Source organism: Salmo salar, unplaced genomic scaffold (genome assembly GCF_905237065.1).
Source record: "Salmo salar unplaced genomic scaffold, Ssal_v3.1, whole genome shotgun sequence".
NCBI classification, from domain to species: Eukaryota; Metazoa; Chordata; class Actinopteri; order Salmoniformes; family Salmonidae; genus Salmo; species Salmo salar.
Genome location: NW_025548569.1, coordinates 524,841 through 547,953, shown reverse-complemented (window position 1 = coordinate 547,953; position 23,113 = coordinate 524,841). Strand labels below are relative to the sequence as shown.

Here is a 23,113-nt window from a genome sequence, read left to right as displayed (position 1 = left end):
TATACTCACAGACACCATTCAAACAGCTTTAGAAACTTTGGAGTGTTTTCTATCCAAAGCTAATAATTATATGCATATTCTAGTTTCTGGGCAGGAGTAATAATCAGATTAAATCGGGTACGTTTTTTATCCAGCCGTGAAAATACTGCCCCCTATCCAAAAAAGGGTAACACTTGGTAGACTATATAACTTAAACATCCATGGTGGTGACATTAACACTTGGTAGACTATATAACTTAAACATCCATGGTGGAGACATTAACACTTGGTAGACTATATAACTTAAACATCCATGGTGGTGACATTAACACTTGGTAGACTATATAGACTTAAACATCCATGGTATTAACACTTGGAAGACTATATAACTTAAACATCCATGGTGGAGACATTAACACTTGGTAGACTATATAACTTAAACATCCATGGTGGAGACATTAACACTTGGTAGACTATATAACTTAAACATCCATGGTGGAGACATTAACACTTGGTAGACTATATAACTTAAACATCCATGGTGGAGACATTAACACTTGGTAGACTATATAACTTAAACATCCATGGTGGAGACATTAACACTTGGTAGACTATATAACTTAAACATCCATGGTGGAGACATTAACACTTGGTAGACTATATAACTTAAACATCCATGCTGGTGACATTAACACTTGGTAGACTATATAACTTAAACATCCATGGTGGAGACATTAACACTTGGTAGACTATATAACTTAAACATCCATGGTGGAGACATTAATTTTTTCATAATGTTTCCAAATTGATTGTTTTTTCTAGAAGCATCTACCAGCTTGTTGTTGTTGTCATGGTTGTTCCTGTTAGGTAGCAACTTCACCAGCTTGTTGTTGTTGTCATGGTTGTTCCTGTTGGGTAGCAACTTCACCAGCTTGTTGTTGTTGTTGTTGTCATGGCTGTTCCTGTTGGGTAGCAACTTCACCAGCTTGTTGTTGTTGTCATGGCTGTTCCTGTTGGGTAGCAACTTCACCAGCTTGTTGTTGTTGTTATTCTGAAGCATCTTGTGTGATGTAGGTCTTGTGGGGAGAGGGTGAGAGAAGATGGATTCTATTCACATGCTGACCAGCTTCTGAAGAACATATGGTGCTAGAATGGAGAGGAGATCAGTAAACAACAGAACGTATGGTGCTAGAATGGAGAGGAGATCAGTAAACAACAGAACGTATGGTGCTAGAATGGAGAGGAGATCAGTAAACAACAGAACGTATGGTGCTAGAATGGAGAGGAGATCAGTAAACAACAGAACGTATGGTGCTAGAATGGAGAGGAGATCAGTAAACAACAGAACGTATGGTGCTAGAATGGAGAGGAGATCAATAAACAACATATTTAGATTCTCTTCACAACTAGACAGTTACAGTACATTTAACCTTAAAGTAAAATCCTAATTGTATATGTACTTACCTATATAGACACACTTCCCATGGTTTGACAGAAAAAATACTATTTTCCTGACTGTCTCTACTGATGGCCTCTAACAGCAGAATAAAATAATTGGGATATTTAAACAGCACTGAAACAAAGCAGGTTGCTAGTTGACTATGTGTTGGAAATTGTTTCAATGCTGCCGTCTACAGATCTTCTAATGTATTGTAATACCACATGTACCAATACAGTAGAATTGACAGTGACACTGTGTAATGATACAATGACCCTCCATGGAATGTTCTGCTGCTGTTGTGCAACATTGTGACACCACTGACATGTTTACAGGTTGCCATGCCGACGAAAGAGAAGGTGTTGTCATTCTGTAATAAGGCCTTCACTTCAGTCGGGATGGCTAGTTGACTGCAGACAGGTTACACAGTATCAGCGTAGGTGTTAGGCTGTTTCTGCTCTCCTCCCTACTACTAATGGAATTGTCCTGCCAATGCAACGTATGAAAATGTATCCACTCACTACTGTAAGTCTGTCTGGATAAGAGCGTCTGCTAAATGACTCACATGTTCAATGTAATGTTCAGTTTGACAATATCAATGGAATAGACCAAAGCAGAGCCATGTATTTAGATATGAATACATGACTCTGGGCAAAAACACAAACAGATCTGGGACCTGCCGGGCTACACAGTTGACATCATAGGGAAACCCGACTAGCTTCTGGTCCAATACTTACTGACTCGGAGCAGGGAGACATAGAGGAGAAAGTTCCTGACCGATGACACCACATCTTCCTCTTCATCTCTTCCGGGTCCATCTTCGGCCCGAGTCTCTCAATTTTCAGCATCTTTAGTTAATTAGCTGGTGGCAGGGACGTCGCTAGGCCTATTTTAGGGGGTTTAACCATAAACATCAATGCCTGTCTTTAATATCAATACACAATTACATATTTTTAAACCTGCATATTTAGTTAATATTGCCTGCTAACATGAATTTCTTTTAACTAGGGAAATTGTGTCACTTCTCTTACGTTCTGTGCAAGCAGAGTCAGGGTATATGCAGCAGTTTGGGCAGCCTGACAAGTTGCGAACTGTGTGAAGACCATTTCTTCCTAATAAAGACCGTAATTCATTTGCCAGAATTGTACATAATTATGACATAACATTGAAGGTTGTGCAATGTAACAGGAATATTTAGACTTAGGGATGCCACCCGTTACATGAAATATTGAACGGTTCCATATTTCACTGAAAGAATAAACGTTTTGTTTTCTAAATTATAGTTTCCGGAATTGACCATATTAACGACCTAAGGCTCGTATTTCTATGTGTTATTATATTATAATTAACTCTTTGATTTGATATTTGATAGAGCAGCCTGACTGAGCAGTGGTAGGCAGCAGCAGGCTCGTAAGCATTCATTCAAACAGCACTTTCCTGCATTTACAAGGCAGCTCTTCGCTGTGCTTCAAGCATTGTGCTGTTTATGACTTCAAGCCTATCAATTCCTGAGATTAGGCTGGCACATATTGCACTTTTACTTTCTTCTCCAAAACACTTTGTTTTTGCATTATTTAACCCAAATTGAACATGTTTCATTATTTATTTGAGACTAAATTGATTTGATTGATGTATTATATTAAGTTAAAATAAAAGTGTTCATTCAGTATTGTTGTAATTGTCATTATTACAAATATATATAAAAAACGGCCAATTAATCGGTATTGGCTTTTTTGGGTCCTCCAATAATCGGTATTGGTGTTGAAAAATCATAATCGGTCGACCTCTAGTCATTATGGCCAAACAGTTCTATTTTTGATTCATCAGACCAGAGGACATTTCTCCAAAAAGTACAATCTTTGTCCCCATGTGCAGTTGCAAACCATAGTCTGGCTTTTTTATGGCGGTTTTGGAGCAGTGGCTTCTTCCTTGCTGAGCGACCTTTCAGGTTATGTTGATATAGGACTCGTTTTACTGTGAATATAGATAATTTTGTACCTGTTTCCTCCAGCATCTTCACAAGGTCCTTTGCTGTTCTGGGATTGATTTGCACTTTCGCACCAATGTTAATCTCTAGGAGACAGAATGTGTTTTCTTCCTGAGCGGAATGACGGCTGCGTGGTCCCATGTTGTTTATACTTGCATACTATTGCTTGTACAGATGAATGTGGTACCTTCAAGCATTTGGAAATTGCTCCCAAGGATGAACAAGACTTGTGGATATCTACAATTTATTTCTGAGGTATTGGCTGATTTCTTTTGATTTTCCCATGATGTCAAGCACAGAGGTACTGAGTTTGAAGGTAGGCCTTGAAATACATCCACAGGTACATCTCCAATTGACTCAAATTATGTCAATTAGCATATCATAAGCTTATAAAGCCATGACATAATTTTCTGTAATTTTCCAAGCTGTTTAAAGGCACAGTCAACTTAGTGTATGTAAACTTGACTCACTGGAATTGTGATACAGTGAATTATAAGTGAAATAATCTGTCTGTAAACAAAAATTACTTGTGTCATGCACAAAGTAGATGATCTGATGAACACAGGATAGGTGTAGTATTTCATCAAATGAGACTTCATTTCAATCAGTAGAGAATGTGAAATGCTTTATTGAAAAGCTCATTTATCCAAGTGTTATAAATACAAGTTCAATCTGTACTTCAATGCACATGTGTTGTGCATTATAAAAACAGAGGAAGAAAGAGGTGTAAAAGACAGAAAGGGAAAGAGGTAAGCACACAGGAGCAGGGAAGGCAGCACATGATTAATGAATCACAGTGCTACCTAAATATTCTCTCAGTTCATCACAATTACACAATAGTGTCTCTCGTCGGCCCAAAGGTTCTTAAAAGCAGGTGAGGTGGCGATGATGGGACTGGGGGTTGGCATCCTCTCACATCAAAACATATCTGCAGACGAGAGACAGATGGAGAGAGAGAGCATATTTAAGCCTCGTTTTTATTTTTTATTCTAACATCAATCAGGAGGTGAAATGCAAAACTGACCTATCTGTATTTCAATGTCAAGCATCTCTTTAATAATACTTCCTGTTGACCTGACCAAGTGACCTCTCAAATCTGATCATGCTGTGCCCCCTATGTAGCCAGTTCAGATGCAGGAGGGGTTCACCGACACAGCTGATATAACCTAGAGGATTTAGGGAGAAGGGGAGAGGGATGAAGTGAAGGAGAGACTGTTATTGAGAAAATAAGGTAGTTAAAGCGAGAACCACTGCTCTTCATTGGGACCTCTTCATATGTAGACAGGCTTTCACAGCTCTCTTTATCTGAGCACCGAAAACCTCACAAGAAACAGACTTCATTATAGTCAAATTATACCGTACTGAATATAATGTTACTATTATCTCCATCCTCACTTCTAGGGACAGGAACTACACAAAAGTACCTTCCCTATCCAGAATAGTCTACTCTCTCACTTTGACAGTTGGGGCTGCTATCGTTTCACCCTCCAAGGCTGTTAGCTAGCTACCTACAAATGCATTTGGAGTTAGTTTTTTACAGTGATAAATACATCAAGATACCGAGCTAATATGATGTTAGGAAGCTGGTGATATTTAATTCACTTGGCTAGCTATCTATACAGTATATAACGTTGGCAAGATAGCTAACTAGCTAGTTAATTTAGCAGCTAATTTGTGTTAGCCTGCACTGTAGCTAGTTAGCTAATAATACATCGTTTTTTAAACATTTTTGTAATGTATTTACTTAGTTGAATAGGTTCTGCAAGCCATGTGGATAATTGGAAACAGGGCAGCAGTTTGTTAGTCACCAGAGCGTTTTAGAGGATATTACTATTGAACTATGTACCCCTTTAATAACCAGATCTTCATACAAACTTGCTGTGCTGAATTCTTGACGCACAATCAAATATGCTGCCATATGCTGCCAGCACGCCCACAAGCGAGTCACAATGGGCGGCCTCAGCAGTTTACCACTATCTAGTGTACATGCAACGTTTAAGTTAACGTTAGCTACTTCTGTGGCTTGAGACTGCTAGCTAACAATAAACGGACCGGAGGGAGTATGCCAGACCCCCTAAAAGAGACTTAGCCCCCCTAATCATTAATGTCTAGTGACGTCCCTGGCTGGCGGTGATGTGATCAGCGGCAGTCTGTCAACCAATAGCCTACTATGCTGTGTTATTAACTAGAGCTAGTGGGTTTTGAGTGGTTCTCCCCTATTTGGGAAGTTGGTCTGCCTGCTCCTCAGGCTGAGAGAGATATTCTGACAGCAGGTTCCAGTCCTCTTCCTCTGTATATAAAAACTGTTTAAAACTCTATAACACAATAGTGGTTTTGGAAAACTGGTTCATATATCCTAAAGTCAATGGCGAATGTGGCTATGTATATATTTATTTTGCCGTTCATAAATTGAAGACCTATTTCAGCAAGTTAACCAGGTTTCTGCTTGTTTAGCTAGCCGTGTTAATGACGAGCTAACTAGCACCGTTGGTCACTGCACTACAATGTGTCACGCAGCTATTACCAGCAGGTGATTTACTAGCAGGTGACTTATTGAAATATTAACTTCATGTTTATTTTATTACTACCTTAAAATGTTTATATAAAAAGGGTTGTACTTGTGCTCTGTATTTATGGATTAATATCAATTCACATTGAGGGCATGTGTCACTACTGTTGTTCCTATCTAAATGATATCTTGTGTCCTACCTAACCATGTATCACTACAGTTGCTCCTATCTAAATGATATCTTGTGTCCTACCTAACCATGTATCACTACTGTTGTTCCTATCTAAATGATATATTGTGTCCTACCTAACCATGTATCACTAATGTTGCTCCTATCTAAATGGTATATTGTGTCCTACCTAACCAGTGAACGTGTGGCTGTGACTGTCCTGTCAGTGCCTGTCATCACTGTTTGATTTATTTTACTGCAGATAAAAACTGAGTCAACCTGAAGTGTGGGTGTCCGTGTGCCTTTCTTCTGGGGGGCTGTGTGAAGTTGGTTACACCAGGTGCCTGTACTACAGAAACACTGCTAATCCAACCATAGTGCTAGGTGTCTGTACTATATAAACACTGCTAATCCAACAATAGTGCTAGGTGCCTGTACTATAGAAACACTGCTAATCCAACAATAGTGCTAGGTGCCTGTACTATATCAACACTGCTAATCCAACAATAGTGCTATGTGCCTGTACTACAGAAACACTGCTAATCCAACAATAGTGCTAGGTGCCTGTACTACAGAAACACTGCTAATCCAACCATAGTGCTAGGTGTCTGTACTATATAAACACTGCTAATCCAACAATAGTGCTAGGTGCCTGTACTATAGAAACACTGCTAATCCAACAATAGTGCTAGGTGCCTGTACTATATCAACACTGCTAATCCAACAATAGTGCTATGTGCCTGTACTATAGAAACACTGCTAATCCAACCATAGTACTAGGTGCCTGTACTATATAAACACTGCTAATCCAACACTAGTGCTAGGTGCCTGTACTACAGAAACACTGCTAATCCAACAATAGTGCTGGTGCCTGTACTATATAAACACTGCTAATCCAACAATAGTGCTAGGTGCCTGTACTATATAAACACTGCTAATCCAACAATAGTGCTAGGAGCCTGTACTACAGAAACACTGCTAATCCAACACTAGTGCTTGGTGCCTGTACTATATAAACACTGCTAATCCAACAATAGTGCTGGTGCCTGTACTACAGAAACACTGTTAATCCAACAATAGTGCTAGGAGCCTGTACTACAGAAACACTGCTAATCCAACACTAGTGCTTGGTGCCTGTACTATATAAACACTGCTAATCCAACAATAGTGCTAGGTGCCTGTACTATATAAACACTGCTAATCCAACCATTAGTGCTATGTTCCCCTTTAATTAAAGGGGAACTACTCGCAAAAATCAACATTTTGCATTTTTCCCAAACCTCAAACGTGGTCTCCTGATGTGGTTTAAGCATTGTTATGTACTTAGAACATACAATTGTATTGTTTTTCTGTTTAAAAAAAGTTAGACTTTGAGAACAAAAACCTGAAAAAAAATTAAAGAAATTTTGAAACCTGTGAATTTCTGACTCAGTTTCTCTGTTTCAATAATAGTTATTCTATTATCCTACTGAACAGTACAGCTTGGGTTGGTCTACTATTATCCTACTGAATAGTACAGCTTGGGTTGGTCTACTATTATCCTAATGAACAGTACAGCTTGGGTTGGTCTACTATTATCCTACTGAATAGTACAGCTTGGGTTGGTCTACTATTATCCTACTGAATAGTACAGCTTGGGTTGGTCTACTATTATCCTACTGAACAGTACAGCTTGGGTTGGTCTACTATTATCCTACTGACCAGTACAGCTTGGGTTGGTCTACTATTATCCTACTGAACAGTACAGCTTGGGTTGGTCTACTATTATCCTACTGAACAGTACAGCTTGGTTTGGTCTACTATTATCCTACTGAACAGTACAGATTGGGTTGGTCTACTATTATCCTACTGAACAGTACAGCTTGGGTTGGTCTACTATTATCCTACTGAACAGTACAGCTTGGGTTGGTCTACTATTATCCTACTGAACAGTACAGCTTGGGTTGGTCTACTATTATCCTACTGAACAGTACAGCTTGGTTTGGTCTACTATTATTCTACTGAACAGTACAGCTTGGGTTGGCCTACTATTATCCTACTGAACAGTACAGCTTGGGTTGGTCTACTATTATCCTACTGAACAGTACAGCTTGGATTGGTCTACTATTATCCTACTGAACAGTACAGCTTGGATTGGTCTACTATTATCCTACTGAACAGTACAGCTTGGGTTGGTCTACTATTAATCTACTGAACAGTACAGCTTGGGTTGGTCTACTATTATTCTACTGAACAGTACAGCTTGGGTTGGCCTACTATTATCCTACTGAACAGTACAGCTTGGGTTGGTCTACTATTATCCTACTGAACAGTACAGCTTGGATTGGTCTACTATTATCCTACTGAACAGTACAGCTTGGATTGGTCTACTATTATCCTACTGAACAGTACAGCTTGGGTTGGTCTACTCTTATCCTACTGAACAGTACAGCTTGGATTGGTCTACTATTATCCTACTGAATAGTACAGCTTGGGTTGGTCTACTATTATCCTACTGACCAGTACAGCTTGGGTTGGCCTACTATTATCCTACTGAACAGTACAGCTTGGGTTGGTCTACTATTATCCTACTGAACAGAACAGCTTGGGTTGGTCTACTATTATCCTACTGAACAGAACAGCTTGGGTTGGCCTGACTGTGAAAGACCAATATGGGATTCATCATTTTAGGTCATTCAGAGTGTATGTCACTATTTCTCATGCTTTTCACACAGAGGGCCTTTCCTTCACTGGGCCGTTTGGAAAATGTTTTACTAAATTAGAGTACTGTATACCCACTTCTCCAGGCACCACTAAACCACTGGCCTACACAACAGCTTTCAACATACCAGTATTTAGTTTGGAAACTTTCTAAAGAAATGCTGGTAGAAATAATATAATATTAAAATACGTCTTATCCATTTATTTGTTTCAAAAGTGGTTGCACTGCTGTGAAAAACAGTTGTACTGAACTACAGTCTTAAAATAATTGATATTCTCAAAGTTGATCTTGTCTTTGCAGGGGGACACTTATTTAGAAGAAAATAATCTGATGTTGTGCTGCCAGCATATTATCCTGCTGCTAGCAGAACGGTAATATAGGCTTTTAACGTTGAATATTTGTATGGTGTGCTGCGAGGTACAAACTGCAGAGATCTATGTACATAGAGCGAGCCAGATCAATAAGAGGTTCTTTCCACAAGGGGGCAACAAACGCCAGTTAATATTCCAGAATAGAGCCCCACAGAATTTATAGGCTCCCTTTGCCAGGTGGTCAATTTGGAGATCCTCCGGCCTGGGCCAGGGGTGTGTCCCAAAATTATTTACTGCTTCCTGAAGTGTGCAGGAAGGAGGAAGACAACAATACATCATAGTCTATGTGGAGGATAAATAACTACACACCAGGACAACATTACATCATAGTCTATGGAGGATAAATAACTACACACCAGGACAACAATACATCATAGTCTATGTGGAGGATAAATAACTACAATGATGTCTTATCTTCTCTCTTTCTGTTTGTTTGTAGTTTCCCACTGTTTGAATTAGCAGGTGTTATCATTAGCCCCTCATTTGTGTATGAGCGAGAGACAGACAGACAGAGACAGACAGACAGACAGACAGACAGACAGACAGACAGACAGACAGACAGACAGACAGACAGACAGACAGACAGACAGACAGACAGACAGACAGACAGACAGACAGACAGACAGACAGAAAGAGCGAGAGACAGAGAGAGAGACAGACAGACAGACAGACAGACAGACAGACAGACAGACAGACAGACAGACAGACAGACAGACAGACAGACAGACAGACAGACAGACAGACAGACAGACAGACAGACAGACAGACAGGAGAGTCCCCTAAGCAAGCTGGACCTGGTGCTCTGTTCACAAACACAAACAGACCCCACAGAGCCCCAGGACAGCAAACATATTAGACCCAATCAAATCATGAGAAAACAAAAAAGATAATTACTTGACACATTGGAAAGGATTAACAAAAAACAGAGCAAACTAGAATGTTATTTAGCCCTAAACAGAGACTACACAGTGGCAGAATACCTGACCACTGTGACTGACCCAAACTTAAGGAAAGCTTTGACTACGTACAGACTCAGTGAGCATAGCCTTGCTATTGAGAAAGGCTGCCGTAGGCAGACCTCAAATCAAATCAAATTGTATTAGTTATGAGCCCCTAACCAACAATGCAGCTAAAAAAAATATGGATAAGTATAAGAAATGAAAGTAACAAGTAATTAAAGAGCAGCAGAAAAATAACAATAGCAAGACTATATACAGGTGGTACCTGGCTCTCAAGAGAAGACAGGCTATGTGCACACAGCCCACAAACTGAGGGGTAAACTGAGATGCACTTCCTAACCTCCTGACAAATGTTTGTTAATGTATGTTAATTCATACTGTATGTTGTAGTCTGTCCAAGAGGGGAATCACACAAGACTGATCTCAGTTAATTCATACTGTATGTTGTAGTCTGTCCAAGAGGAGAATCACACAAGACTGACAGCCTGTAATTTTATTAAAAGCATTCAGTTGATTACATGGCAGTTTAGAGAGCAACATCATAACAATAATCTACATCGTAATCAATAATCAATATCATAACATTTATAATCAATAACATCATGAGAGGTAAACAACAACAAACCCCTTTATAATTTTTTTTTTTTAAATACAAAGAATGACCAGATGATTATAATAATACATGGACTAATAATGGAAACACTTCAAGATAAAAAATCTAAGAGACACTAAATAAGATAAAGAATCTAAGAGACACTAAATAAGATAAAGAATCTAAGAGACACTAAATAAGATAAAGAATCTAAGAGACACTAAATAAGATAAAGAATCTAAGAGACACTAAATAAAATAAAGAATCTAAGAGACACTAAATAAGATAAAGAATCTAAGAGACACTAAATAAGATAAAGAATCTAAGAGACACTAAATAAGATAAAGAATCTAAGAGACACTAAATAAGATAAAGAATCTAAGACACTAAATAAGACAAAGAATCTAAGAGACACTAAATAAGATAAAGAATCTAAGAGACACAAAATAAGATAAAGAATCTAAGAGACACTAAATAAGATAAAGAATCTAAGAGACACTAAATAAGATAAAGAATCTAAGACACTAAATAAGATAAAGAATCTAAGAGACACTAAATAAGATAAAGAATCTAAGAGACACTAAATAAGATAAAGAATCTAAGAGACACTAAATAAGATAAAGAATCTAAGACACTAAATAAGATAAAGAATCTAAGAGAACACTAAATAAGATAAAGAATCTAAGAGACACTAAATAAGATAAAGAATCTAAGAGACACTAAATAAGATAAAGAATCTAAGCGACACTAAATAAGATAAAGAATCTAAGAGACACTAAATAAGATAAAGAATCTAAGACACTAAATAAGATAAAGAATCTAAGAGACACTAAATAAGATAAAGACATTAAGACACTAAATAAGATAAAGACATGAAGACAAATGCAAAAACCAATTTATTCTGGAACACAAAACAGACGTAATTGAGATACTCTCTTAAAATAATCAAAAACCCCATGTTACCCCAAAACCCCATGTTACCCCAAACCCCATGTTACCGAGAACCCCATGTTACCCCAAAACCCCATGTTACCCAAAACCCCATGTTACCTAGAACCCCATGTTACCCCAAAACCCCATGTTACCCAAAACCCCATGTTACCCAAAACCCCATGTTACCCAGAACCCCATGTTACCGAGAACCCCATGTTACCCAGAACCCCATGTTACCCAGAACCCCATGTTACCCAAAACGCCATGTTACCCAAAACGCCATGTTACCCAGAACCCCATGTTACCCAAAACGCCATGTTACCCAGAACCCCATGTTACCCAGAACCCCATGTTACCCAGAACCCCATGTTACCCAAACCCCATGTAACCCAGAACCCCATGTTACCCAGAACCCCATGTTACCCAGAACCCCATGTTACCCAGAACCCCATGTTACCCAGAACCCCATGTTTCTCTAGTGGTAAAAACCAAACTAAAAGGAATAATGGTGGTTGCAGTCACTCCTTTTAGATTTCTTCCAAGGTTCTAGAAAGAGAAACTAATTCTGAACTTGTTATTAAAATTAGAACCACTTCAGGTTTGTCACCACATTTTAAACACCAGTCCACTGCTGACCATCCATTTAAAACACAAAACTGACCTAAGATCAGCATGTAGGGTCAGCTTCATTCTACTCCTACTCCGTCCCCTGGGCTGCTCTCTCCTCTCCCGGTCCAGCTTCAGCTCTGGAGCTCAGAGAGACCATCTCCATGGCATTGACATAAAGATCCATGCTGCTCACCCTGTTCACTCTCTTCTGCCTCCTGGTGGGCTAGGGAGACACAGCACCAACAGTCAGACATTTACTCTCTAGTATCTCCATTCTCTCTCCCTCCCTCTCCCCCTCACCCTCTCCCTCTAGTTTAAATGACTTGTAACGTCTGAGTAAATGTCTTTACCTTGTAGTACAGGTAGGAGGTGGTGATGGCTGTTAGTAGGATCAGCAGCACTACAACATGTCTGATGATGAAGGCTGGCAGAGGAGAGGCTGCAAACAGAAACACATTTGATGAGGGGACTGATCATCATCACATAGATCTGTGGGAAATCTGTCAATAACAAAGTTATAAGTCTGGTTCATGTTCAGTTACCTGTGATGGTGAGGGAGAGGAGCTCACTCTCAGAGGAGAAGTCATGAGAGAAAACATAATTGTCATAAACACAGCTGTAGTTCCCTTGGTGGGAGTCATCTGCAGCAGGGAAGAGGAAGGCAGCAGAGTGATTGACAGCTGGCTGGGTCTGGGTTCTGTTGGAGCTGGTGAACGTGAGGAGGAAGGAGCCTCCTGGGTACTGTGGCTGAGTGGAGCAGGAGATGGTGAAGCTGTAGCCCCTGAACATCTCGGGCCCCTGGTGGCCCCTGGAGACCCCTCCCATTGAGTCAGTCAGGGAGATATCAGGCTGGACCAGGAGATCTGTAACAATAAAAGAGAACAAGAAAAACCTCTTCAACTAGTTTCCTATAGATATGACAATAACATCAGCATGTAACAGTGCTGGCCACCCTCCCTCACAGGGCAACATGAGTAGTGGGCCTACAGTCACTGAGACAACATATGTTGATATCAGGCTTAAGCAGGACATCTGGAACAAGAGGAGAGAAAAAGAAAACGTAGCTCCTCAACTACTTTCCTCATTTAGATATGACAATAACATGACATGTGACAGTGGTAGTGAGTAGAGACGTTCACTGAGATAACACGCAAATACAAAAGCATTCTGGGATATTTAAGTTGTATTTGATTCCTACTTGACTGAGTGATCTATTTAGTAAAGCAGACTGACAAGCTAAACAGTCATCATGAGAGGTGCAGAGGAAGTTGTATAAATGAAGGAAATCAGTTGAATATAATTATAATATCTTGTTATTACCTGAGCAGATCACTGAGAGTCCAGGAAGGAGATCATAAATTGACAAACACTCCCTCAGTGAAGGCTCAAAACCTTCACAGTGAACTCCAAACCCTCGAGTGGTTTTTCCAGGTAGTACTGAAACAGTGGAGCCACAACCCAGCTGTCTACACACTACTACAGCTAAATTCTTCCTGATCTTGGCACTGCCACTGTATGTGTATCCCCAAGGTAAGAGCCAGTCAGTTCCCACAATTCTCCACTCTCCCTGGTAGTACCACTCCACTCCACCAGCACAGCGACTGCCTCCTCCCACCAGCCTCACATCATCAGGCTCTGAGAATAGAAAGACAGTAATCTTACTATTTTCTCACCTAAACACACCTATATTGTCTCTCATATTCTTCACTCCAGGTGAGAAACAATGTTGATTGAGTGACAAACTGTTTCTTACCTGAGCAGGTGAGTCCAACAGCATTACCAGGTAGACAGGTGTTGTTTTCTCTGTCTGAGGTGTCACAGTCCAGGAGAAGGGACTCTTTGCCTTTACACTGGAACTCTTTATCCCAGGTCTGACCCTCACCTTCTCCATAGAGCCCCCCCTGTAGAGCTGCAGGAGCCCCACAGCCAAGCTCCCCACAGACTACCTCTGCATCCTGCCGGTCAAAGTCAGCTTCACACACTGAGGCCCAGGACTGATTGGACTTCACCTCCACTCTCCCAGAGCAGAGACCAGCTCCATCCACAAGCCGCACAGACTCTGGAGAAAAAGACTTGGTTGAACATTCAATCAGTTTTGTTGATGACACTGTCAAGGACTAAACACAAATATGTTGGATAAAAGATTGTAGTTTGCTATGTTTGATACTGTAAGAGGTAGAAATGGGTTCTTAGTCACTCAGGATAGGGTTGGGAATAATGCAGGCAGGAGACAGGAATAAGTTCACTTCACTTTATAGAAAATAAACAGCTGGACATCCATCAGGCAGCTTCACTTCAGTACCATCTGAACTACAATGATCTGCCCATGAACATCTCCCATAAACCAATATGACAAACACAAATATAATGTTTAAATACATCTGACATCTCCCTCTATTTAAATGAAATAAAAACACATAAAACATGATACATGGTAATATTGTATAATGTATAAATAAATCTCTCAATATGACCAGTCTCTTACCTGAACAGGTCACATGATGATAATATCTACCAATACAGTCACCAGGTTCTCCTATGATGTCACACTGTCTAATAGAAGACTCATTTCCATAGCAACTATATAGATAGACTCTTCTTCTTCCATCTTCAGCCAGAGGTCCTCTAGATTCAGCTACAGGATTCCCACAGTCCAGCTCTCTACACACAACCATAACATCTCTCATGCTCCACAACACAGAACATAGACCCAACCACTCTCCTTCGTGGAAGACTTCCACTGTCCCAGAACAGGAAGTGGTCCCATCCACCAGTCTGACTGAGAGTTCAGCTGTAAACAGCAGAGAGGAAAACACAGTGGTGAGGACAGATGATGACAGTGATTCTGTTATTCTAACAGCAGTAGTGCTTTGTGGTTGACAAGTATTAGTAGTTCCATAAAACACTACTTGTTATTGGGGTTTAGAATGGTTTGTATGGACACATGAATTTCTCCATGTGGGATAATAAAGTTATATTGAACTGCTATTATCACTGTAGATTTATACTCTACCTACCTGGTGGACTGACGCTTTGAGCCTGGAGATCTGAGGAGAAGAGAGAGACAGAGGAGAAAGAGAGAGAAAGAGACAGAGAGATAGAGAGAAACAAAGGAGAAAGGGAGGAGTCAGAGGAAGAGAGAGACAGAGGAGAAAGAGAGAGAAAGAGACAGAGAGATAGAGAGAAACAAAGGAGAAAGGGAGGAGTCAGAGGAAGAGAGAGACAGAGGTTAAATGAACATCAACATGACCTTTCATGATGTGATGGGGAAGACAGGCTTATCGTTGGTATGGTGCAACAACACCCATGTGTACATACACTATATATACAAAAGTATGTGGACACCCCTTCAAATTAGTGGATTCTATTTCAGCCACTCCCCTTCCTGACAGATGGATAAATCAAGCACTCCGCCATGCAATCTCCAAAGACAAACATTGGCAGTAGAATGGCCTTAATGAAGAGCTCAGTTACTTTCCCGTCTCTTCTCCTCTTCTTACCCTCCCCTCCCCCTCTCTCTTATCTTCTTCTCCCTCTCTTCTTCCCCTCTCCTCTTCTCTTCTCCCCCTCTCCTCTTCTCTCCTTCTGCCCCTCTCCCCTCCCCTCTCCTGTCCTTCCGACTCTCCTCTCCTCCTTCCCCTCTCCCCTTCTCAACCTCTCCTCTTCTCCCCCTCTCCCCTCCCCTCACTTCTACCACCCCTCTTCTTCCCCTCTCCTCTTCTCTTCTCCCCCTCTCCTCTTCTCTCCTTCTGCCCCTCTCCCTCCCCTCTCCTGTCCTTCCGACTCTCCTCTCCTCCTTCCCCTCTCCTCTTCTCACCCTCCGCTTCTCCATTTCTCCTCTCCTCTCCTCTCGTCTCCCCCTCCCCCTCTCCCCTTCTCCCCCCTCTCTTCTCCTTTTCTCACCCTCTCCTCTCCCCTTCTCCTCTTCTCTTCCCCCTCTCTTCTCCTCTTCTCCCCCTCTCTTCTCCCCTTCTCCCCTTCTCCTCTTCTCTTCCCCCTCTCTTCTCCTCTTCTCTTCCCCCTCTCTTCTCCCCTTCTCCCCTCTCCTCTTCTCTTCCCCCGCTCTCCTCTTCTCTCCCTCTCTTCTCCCACCCCTCTTCTTCCCCTCCCCTCTCCTCTTCTCTCCCCTTCTCCTTCTCTTCTCACCCTCTCCTCTCCTCTTCTCCCCTTCTGCCCCTCGCCCCTCCCCTCTCCTGTCCTTCCGACTCTCCTCTCCTCTCTCTCTTCTCTTCTTTCCCCCTTCTCTCCCTCTCTTCTCCTCTCCTCTTCTCTCACTCTCTTCTCTTCTCCTCCCCCTTCCTCTCCTCTTCTCACCCTCTCGTCTTCTCCCCCTCTCTTCTCCTCTTCTCGCCTCTCTTATCCCTCTTCTGCCGCTCTCCTCTTCTCCTCCCCTGCCTCTCCTCTTCTCCCAGTCTCTCTTCTCCCCCTCTCTTCTCCTCCCTCCCCCATCTTGTCCCCCTCTCCTCTTCTCCCCTCTCCTCCCGCTCTCCTCTACTCTTCTCCCCCTCTCTTCTCCCAGTCTCTTCTCCTCTTCTCCCTTCTTCTCCCCTTCTCCCCCTCTCCTCTCCTCCCACCTTCTCCCCCTCTCTTCTCCCCGTCTATTCTCCTCTTCTCCCCCCCCTCCTCTCCTCTCATCCCACCTTCTCCCCCTCTCCTCTTCTCCCAGTCTCTTCTTCTTCCTCTCTTCTCCCCCTCTCTTCTCCCCCTCTCCTCTCCTCTCCTCTCCATCCCCCTCTACACTTCTCCCCTCTCCTCTTCTCCCCCTCTGCTCTTCTCCCCTCTCCTCTTCTCCCCCTCTCCTCTCATCTTCTGCCCCTCCATTTTCCTTTTTCTCCACCTCTACTCTTCTCTTCTCCCCCCTTTCCCCCCTCCTCTCCTCTCCTCTCCTCACTTCCCTTCTCCTCTCCTCTCCCTTCCCCTCTCCCTTTCTTCCTCTCTCTTCTCCTCTTCTCTTCTCCCTCTCCTCTCCTCTCCTCTCCCACATTCTGCCCCTCTCCTCTTCTCCCCCTCTACTCTTCTCTCCCTCTCCTTTCCTTCCCCTCTCCTCTTCTCCTCTCTCCTCTTCTCTCCTCTCCTCTTCTCCCCCTCTGCTTTTCTCCCCCCTCTACTCTTCTCTTCTCCCCCCTTTTCCCCCTCCTCTCCTCTCCTCTCCTCACTTCTCTTCTCCTCTCCTCTCCCTTCCCCTCTCCTCTTCTTCCTCTCTCTTCTCCCCCTCTCTTCTCCCCCCCTCTTCTCCCATCTCTTCTCCCCATCTCTTCTCCTCTTCTCTTCTCCTCTTCTCCCTCTCCTCTCCCACATTCTGCCCCTCTCCTCTTCTCCCCCTCTACTCTTCTCCCCCTCTTCTCCTCTCCCCCTCTCCTTTCCTCCCCCTCTCCTCTTCTCCCCTCTCCTCTTCTCCCCATCTCCTCTTCTCCCCCTCTACTCTTCCCACCCTCTCCTGTTCTTCCCCTCTCTTCTCCCCTCTCTTCTCCCTCCTCTCCTCTCCTCTTCTCCCCCTCTCTTCTCCCTCCTCTCCTCTTCTCCCCTTCTCCTCTTTCGACACTCTATTCTCCTCGTCTCCCCTCTCTTCTCCTCTCCTCCACCTCCTCTCCTCTTTCCCCACTTCCTCCTCTCCTCTACCCTCTCCTCCCCCTTTCTTCTCCTCTCCTCCCCCTTTCTTCTCCTCTTCTCCCCCTCTCCTTCTCTTCTCCCCCTCTCCTCTTCTACACCTCTCACCTCTCCTCTCATCTTCTCCAACCCTCTCCTCTTCTCCCCTCTCCTCCCCTCCCTCCTCTCTCCTCCCCCTCTCCTCTCCCCCTCTCTTCTCCCCCTCTCATCTCCTCCTCTCCTCTTCTCCCCCGCTCCTCTTTTCCCAGTCTCTTCTCCTCCTCTCCTGCCCCTCTCCTCTTCTCCCCTTCTCTCCTGCCCCTCTCCTCAATCTCCTCTTATCCCCCTCTCCTATTCTCGCTCCCTCCTCTCCTTCCCCTCTCCTCCCCTTTCATCCTCTCTCATCCCCTTTCCTCCTCTCTCCTCCCCTTCACTCCTCTCTCCTCCTCCCTCTCCTCTCATCCCCCTTTATTCTCCTCTTCTCCCCCTCTACCCTTCTTCCCTTCCCCCTCTCTTCTCCTCTTCTCCACCTCTCTTCTCCTCTTCTCCCTCTCCTCCCCCTCTCCTCTTCTCCATTTCTCCTCTTCTGCCCCTCTCCCCTCTCATGTCCTTCCCACTCTCCTCTCCTCCTCTCCCCCTCTCTTCTCCCCTTCTCCCCACTCCTCTTCTTCCCCTCCCCCTCTCCTCTTCTCTTCTCCCCTTCTCCCCCTCTCCTCATCTCTTCCCCCTCTCTTCTCCTCTTCTCCCCCTCTCTTCTCCCACCCCTCTTCTCCCCCTCTCTTCTCTCCTTATCCTCTCCTCTTCTCCCCCTCTTCTCCTCTTCTCCCCCTCTCTTCTCCCCTTCTCCCCCTCTCCTCCCCTTCTCCTCTTCTCCACCTCTCCTCTTCTCTTCTCGCCCTCTCCTCTTCTCATCCCCCTGTCTTCTCATCTTCTCCCCGTCTCTTCTCCTCTTCTTCCCAACCCATCCCCCCTCTCTTCTTCCCCTCTCTTTTCACCCCCTCTCCTCTACTTTTCTCCCACTCTCTTCTCCCCTTCTCAACCTCTCCTCTGCTCCCCCTCTCCTCTCCTCTCCTCCCCTCTCTTCTCCCCTTCTCAACCTCTCCTCTTCTCCCCCTCTCTTCTCCCTTTCTCCCCCTCTCCCTCGCTTCTACCACCCCTCTTCTTCCCCTCTCCTCTTCTCCCCCTCTCCTCTTCTCTCCTTCTGCCCCTCTCCCCTCCCCTCTCCTGTCCTTCCGACTCTCCTCTCCTCCTCCCCCTCTCCTCTTCTCACCCTCCGCTTCTCCATTTCTCCTCTTGTCTCCCCCTCCCCCTGTCCACTTCTCCCCCTCTCTTCTCCTTTTCTCACCCTCTCCTCTCCCCTTCTCCTCTTCTCTTCCCCCTCTCTTCTCCTCTTCTCCCCCTCTCTTCCCCCTCTCTTCTCCTCTTCTCCCCCTCTCTTCTCCTCTTCTCCCCCTCTCCTCTTCTCTTCCCCCTCTCCTCTTCTCCCACCCCTCTTCTTCCCCTCCCCTCTCCTCTTCTCTCCCCTTCTCCACCTCTCCTTCTCTTCTCACCCTCTCCTCTTCTCCCCCTGTCGTCTTCTGCCCCTCTCCTCTTCTCCACCCTCTCCTTTTCTACCCCCTTCTCCCCCTCTCTTCTCCTTTTCTCACCCTCTCCTCTCCCCTTCTCCTCTTCTCTTCCCCCTCTCTTCTCCTCTTCTCCCCCTCTCTTCTCCCCTTCTCCCCTTCTCCTCTTCTCTTCCCCCCTCTCTTCTCCTCTTCTCCCCTCTCTTCTCCCCTTCTCCCCCTCTCCTCTTCTCTTCCCCCCCTCTCCCCTTCTCCCCCTCTCTTCTCCCACCCCGCTTCTTCCCCTCCCTCTCCTCTTCTCTCCCCTTCTCCTTCTCTTCTCACCCTCTCCTCTCCTCTTCTCCCCTTCTGCCCCTCGCCCCTCCCCTCTCCTGTCCTTCCGACTCTCCTCTCCTCTCCTCTCCTCTCTCTCTCTCCTCTTCTTTCCCCCTTCTCTCCCTCTCTTCTTCTCCCAGTCTCTCTTCTCCCCCTCTCTTCTCCTTTTCTCCCCCTCGTCTCTTCTCTCTCTTTCCTCATCTCCCCCTCTCATCTTCTTCCCCTCCCCTCCCACCTCTGCTCTTCTCCCCCCTCTTCTCCCCTCTCTTCTCCCCCTCTCCTCTTCTCCCACTCTGCTCTTCTCCCACTCTGCTCTTCTCCCCTCTCATCTCCCCCCTCTTCTCTCACTCTCTTCTCTTCTCCTCCCCTTCCTCTCCTCTTCTCACCCTCTCGTCTTCTCCCCCTCTCTCGTCTTCTCCCCCTCTCTTCTCCTCTTCTCCCCTCTCTTATCCTCTTCTGCCGCTCTCCTCTTCTCCTCCCCCTGCCTCTCCTCTTCTCCCAGTCTCTCTTCTTCCCCTCTCTTCTCCTCCCTCCACCCATCTTCTCCCCCTCTCCTCTTCTCCCCTCTCCTCCCCTCTCCTCTACTCTTCTCCTCCTCTCTTCTCCCTGTCTATTCTCCTCTTCTCCCCCCCTCCTCTCCTCTCATCCCACCTTCTCCCCCTCTCCTCTTCTCCCCCTCTCCTTTCCTCCCCCTCTACACTTCTCCCCTCTCCTGTCCTCCCCCTCCCCTCTCCTGTCCTTCCGACTCTCCTCTCCTCTCCCACTCCCCTCTCCTCTTCTCTCCCCCTCTCGCCCCTCCTCTCCTCTCCTCTCATCCCACCTTCTCCCCCTCTCCTCTTCTCCCCCTCTCCTTTCCTCCCCCTCTACACTTCTCCCCTCTCCTGTCCTCCCCTCCCCTCTCCTCTCCTCTTCTCCCCTTCTGCCACTCTCCCCTCTCCCCTCCCCTCTCCTGTCCTTCCGACTCTCCTCTCCCACTCCCCTCTCCTCTTCTCTCCCCCTTCTCTCCCTCTCTTCTCTCCCTTTCCTCATCTCCCCCTCTCATCTTCTTCTTCCCCTCCCCTCCCACCTCTCCTCTTCTCCCCCTCTGCTCTTCTCCCCATGTCCTCTTCTCCCCCCTCTCATCTCCCCCTTCTTCTCTCACTCTCTTCTCCTCTTCTCCCCTCGACTCTGCTCCCCCTTCCTCTCCTCTTCTCCCCCTCTCTTCTCCTCCTCCTTCCTCTCCTCTTCTCTAGTCCTCCTCTCGTCTTCTCCCCCTCGCTTATCCTCTTCTGCCCCTCTCCTCTTCCCTTCTCCCCATCTCCTCTTCCCTCCCAGTCTCTCTTCTCCCCTCTCTTCTCATCTTCTCCCCCACTCCTATTCTCCCACCTTCTCCCCCCTTACTTCTCCTCTTCTCCCCGTCTCGTCTTCTCCCCCTCTCTTCTCCTCTTCTGCCCCTCTCGTCTTCTCCCAGTCTCTTCTTCTTCCTCTCTTCTCCCCCTCTCTTCTCCCCTTCTCCCACCTTCTACCTCTCTCTTCTCGTCTTCTTCCCCTCTCTTTTTCTCTTGTCCCCCTCTCGTCTTCTCCCTCTCTCCTCTCCTCATCTCCCCCTCTCGTCTTCTCCCCCTCTCCTCTCCTCTCCTCTCCATCCCCCTCTACACTTCTCCCCTCTCCTCTTCTCCCCCTCTGCTCTTCTCCCCTCTTCTCTTCTCCCCCTCTCCTCTCATCTTCTGCCCCTCCATTTTACTTTTCTCCACCTCTACTCTTCTCTTCTCCCCCCTTTCCCCCCCTCCTCTCCTCTCCTCTCCTCTCCTCACTTCCCTTCTCCTCTCCTCTCCCTTCCCCTCTCCCTTTCTTCCTCTCTCTTCTCCTCTTCTCTTCTCCCTCTCCTCTCCTCTCCTCTCCCACATTCTGCCCCTCTCCTCTTCTCCCCCTCTACTCTTCTCTCCCTCTCCTTTCCTCCCCCTCTCCTTTTCTCCCCTCTCCACTTCTCTCCTCTCCTCTTCTCCCCCTCTGCTTTTCTCCCCCTCTACTCTTCTCTTCTCCCCCCTTTTCCCCCCTCCTCTCCTCTCCTCTCCTCACTTCTCTTCTCCTCTCCTCTCCCTTCCCCTCTCCTCTTCTTCCTCTCTCTTCTCCCCCTCTCTTCTCCCCCTCTCTTCTCCTCTTCTCTTCTCCTCTTCTCTTCTCCCTCTCCTCTCCTCTCCTCTCCCACATTCTGCCCCTCTCCTCTTCTCCCCCTCTACTCTTCTCACCCTCTCCTTTCCTCCCCATCTCCTCTTCTCCCCTCCTCTCCTCTTCTCCCCCTCTGCTTTTCTCCCCCTCTACTCTTCTCTTCTCCCCCCTTTTACCCCCTCCTATCCTCTCCTCTCCTCACTTCTCTTCTCCTCTCCTCTCCCTTCCCCTCTCCTCTTCTTCCTATCTCTTCTCCCCCTCTCTTCTCCCCCTCTCTTCTCCTCTTCTCTTCTCCCTCTCCTCTCCTCTCCTCTTTCACATTCTGCCCCTCTCCTCTTTTCCCCCTCTACTCTTCTCCCCCTCTACTCTTCTCCCCCTCCCCTTTCCTCCCCTCTCCTCTTCTCCCCCTCTCCTCTTCTCCCCCTTTACTCTTCTGCCCCTCTACTCTTCTGCCCCTCTCCTCTTCTGCCCCTCTCCACTTCTCTCCCTTTAAACTTCTCACCCTCTCCTGTTCTCCACCTCTCTTCTCCCTCCTCTCCTCTTCTCCCCTTCTCCTCTTTCGACACTCTATTCTCTCTCTCCTCCCCCTTTCTTCTCCTCTCCTCCCCTTTCTTCTCCTCTTCTCCCCCTCTCCTTCTCTTCTCCCCCTCTCCTCTTCTACACCTCTCCCCTCTCCTCTCATCTTCTCCAACCCTCTCCTCTTCTCCCCCTCCCTCCTCCCCCCTCTCCTCTCCCCCTCTCTTCTCCCCCTCTCATCTCCTCCTCTCCTCTTCTCCCCCTCTCCTCTTCTCCCCCTCCCCATTGTCATGACGTTGGCCTCTTTTGGTACAGGGAGGACTGTTGACCCCCTCCCTTTTGCACCACCACCCAACCTACCTTCCCCCCAACCCAGGCCCTGTGTGAAAGGGTTGTAAAAACCCTAAGAGGAGAATCTCCTACCACATGGCCCATAGAGAGACAAAGGAAATTCTTCCAACTCATAGAATTGGAGAACCGAGCGACATGTGTGTTCGGGAGAAGGTATGGAAGATTGGTGAAGAATCCAGCTACGAACTGATCCGCTTGGTACAATTTTGTGATACTCAGAAGAGACAATATAGCCATATTACCATAAAACTGTTTATATAATAGCCTCAGCTTGAGACTTGCATCATAATGGTTGTATAGAATGTATTAATAAGGATAAAGCTTTTGTAATACATTGAGATGCTATGTACTGATGTAATGTGATAGAATTGTATTTCTGTAACCAAGT

At 45.5% G+C, this 23,113-nt stretch overlaps 1 protein-coding gene across 1 annotated transcript; it reads right to left on the bottom strand.

The window, feature by feature from the left end:
• Positions 1 to 12,109: 12,109 nt before the first annotated feature.
• On the bottom strand, positions 12,110 to 15,304 carry LOC123733152 (CD5 antigen-like). The gene is made up of 7 exons (XM_045712520.1): positions 15,265 to 15,304; positions 14,733 to 15,038; positions 14,001 to 14,306; positions 13,568 to 13,882; positions 12,790 to 13,110; positions 12,598 to 12,686; positions 12,110 to 12,470 (listed from the first exon to the last, which is right to left on the bottom strand). The coding sequence occupies exons 2-7, from the start codon at positions 14,932 to 14,934 to the stop codon at positions 12,336 to 12,338; spliced, it is 1,368 nt and encodes a 455-aa protein (XP_045568476.1). The 5' UTR covers positions 14,935 to 15,038; positions 15,265 to 15,304; the 3' UTR covers positions 12,110 to 12,335.
• Positions 15,305 to 23,113: the final 7,809 nt, after the last annotated feature.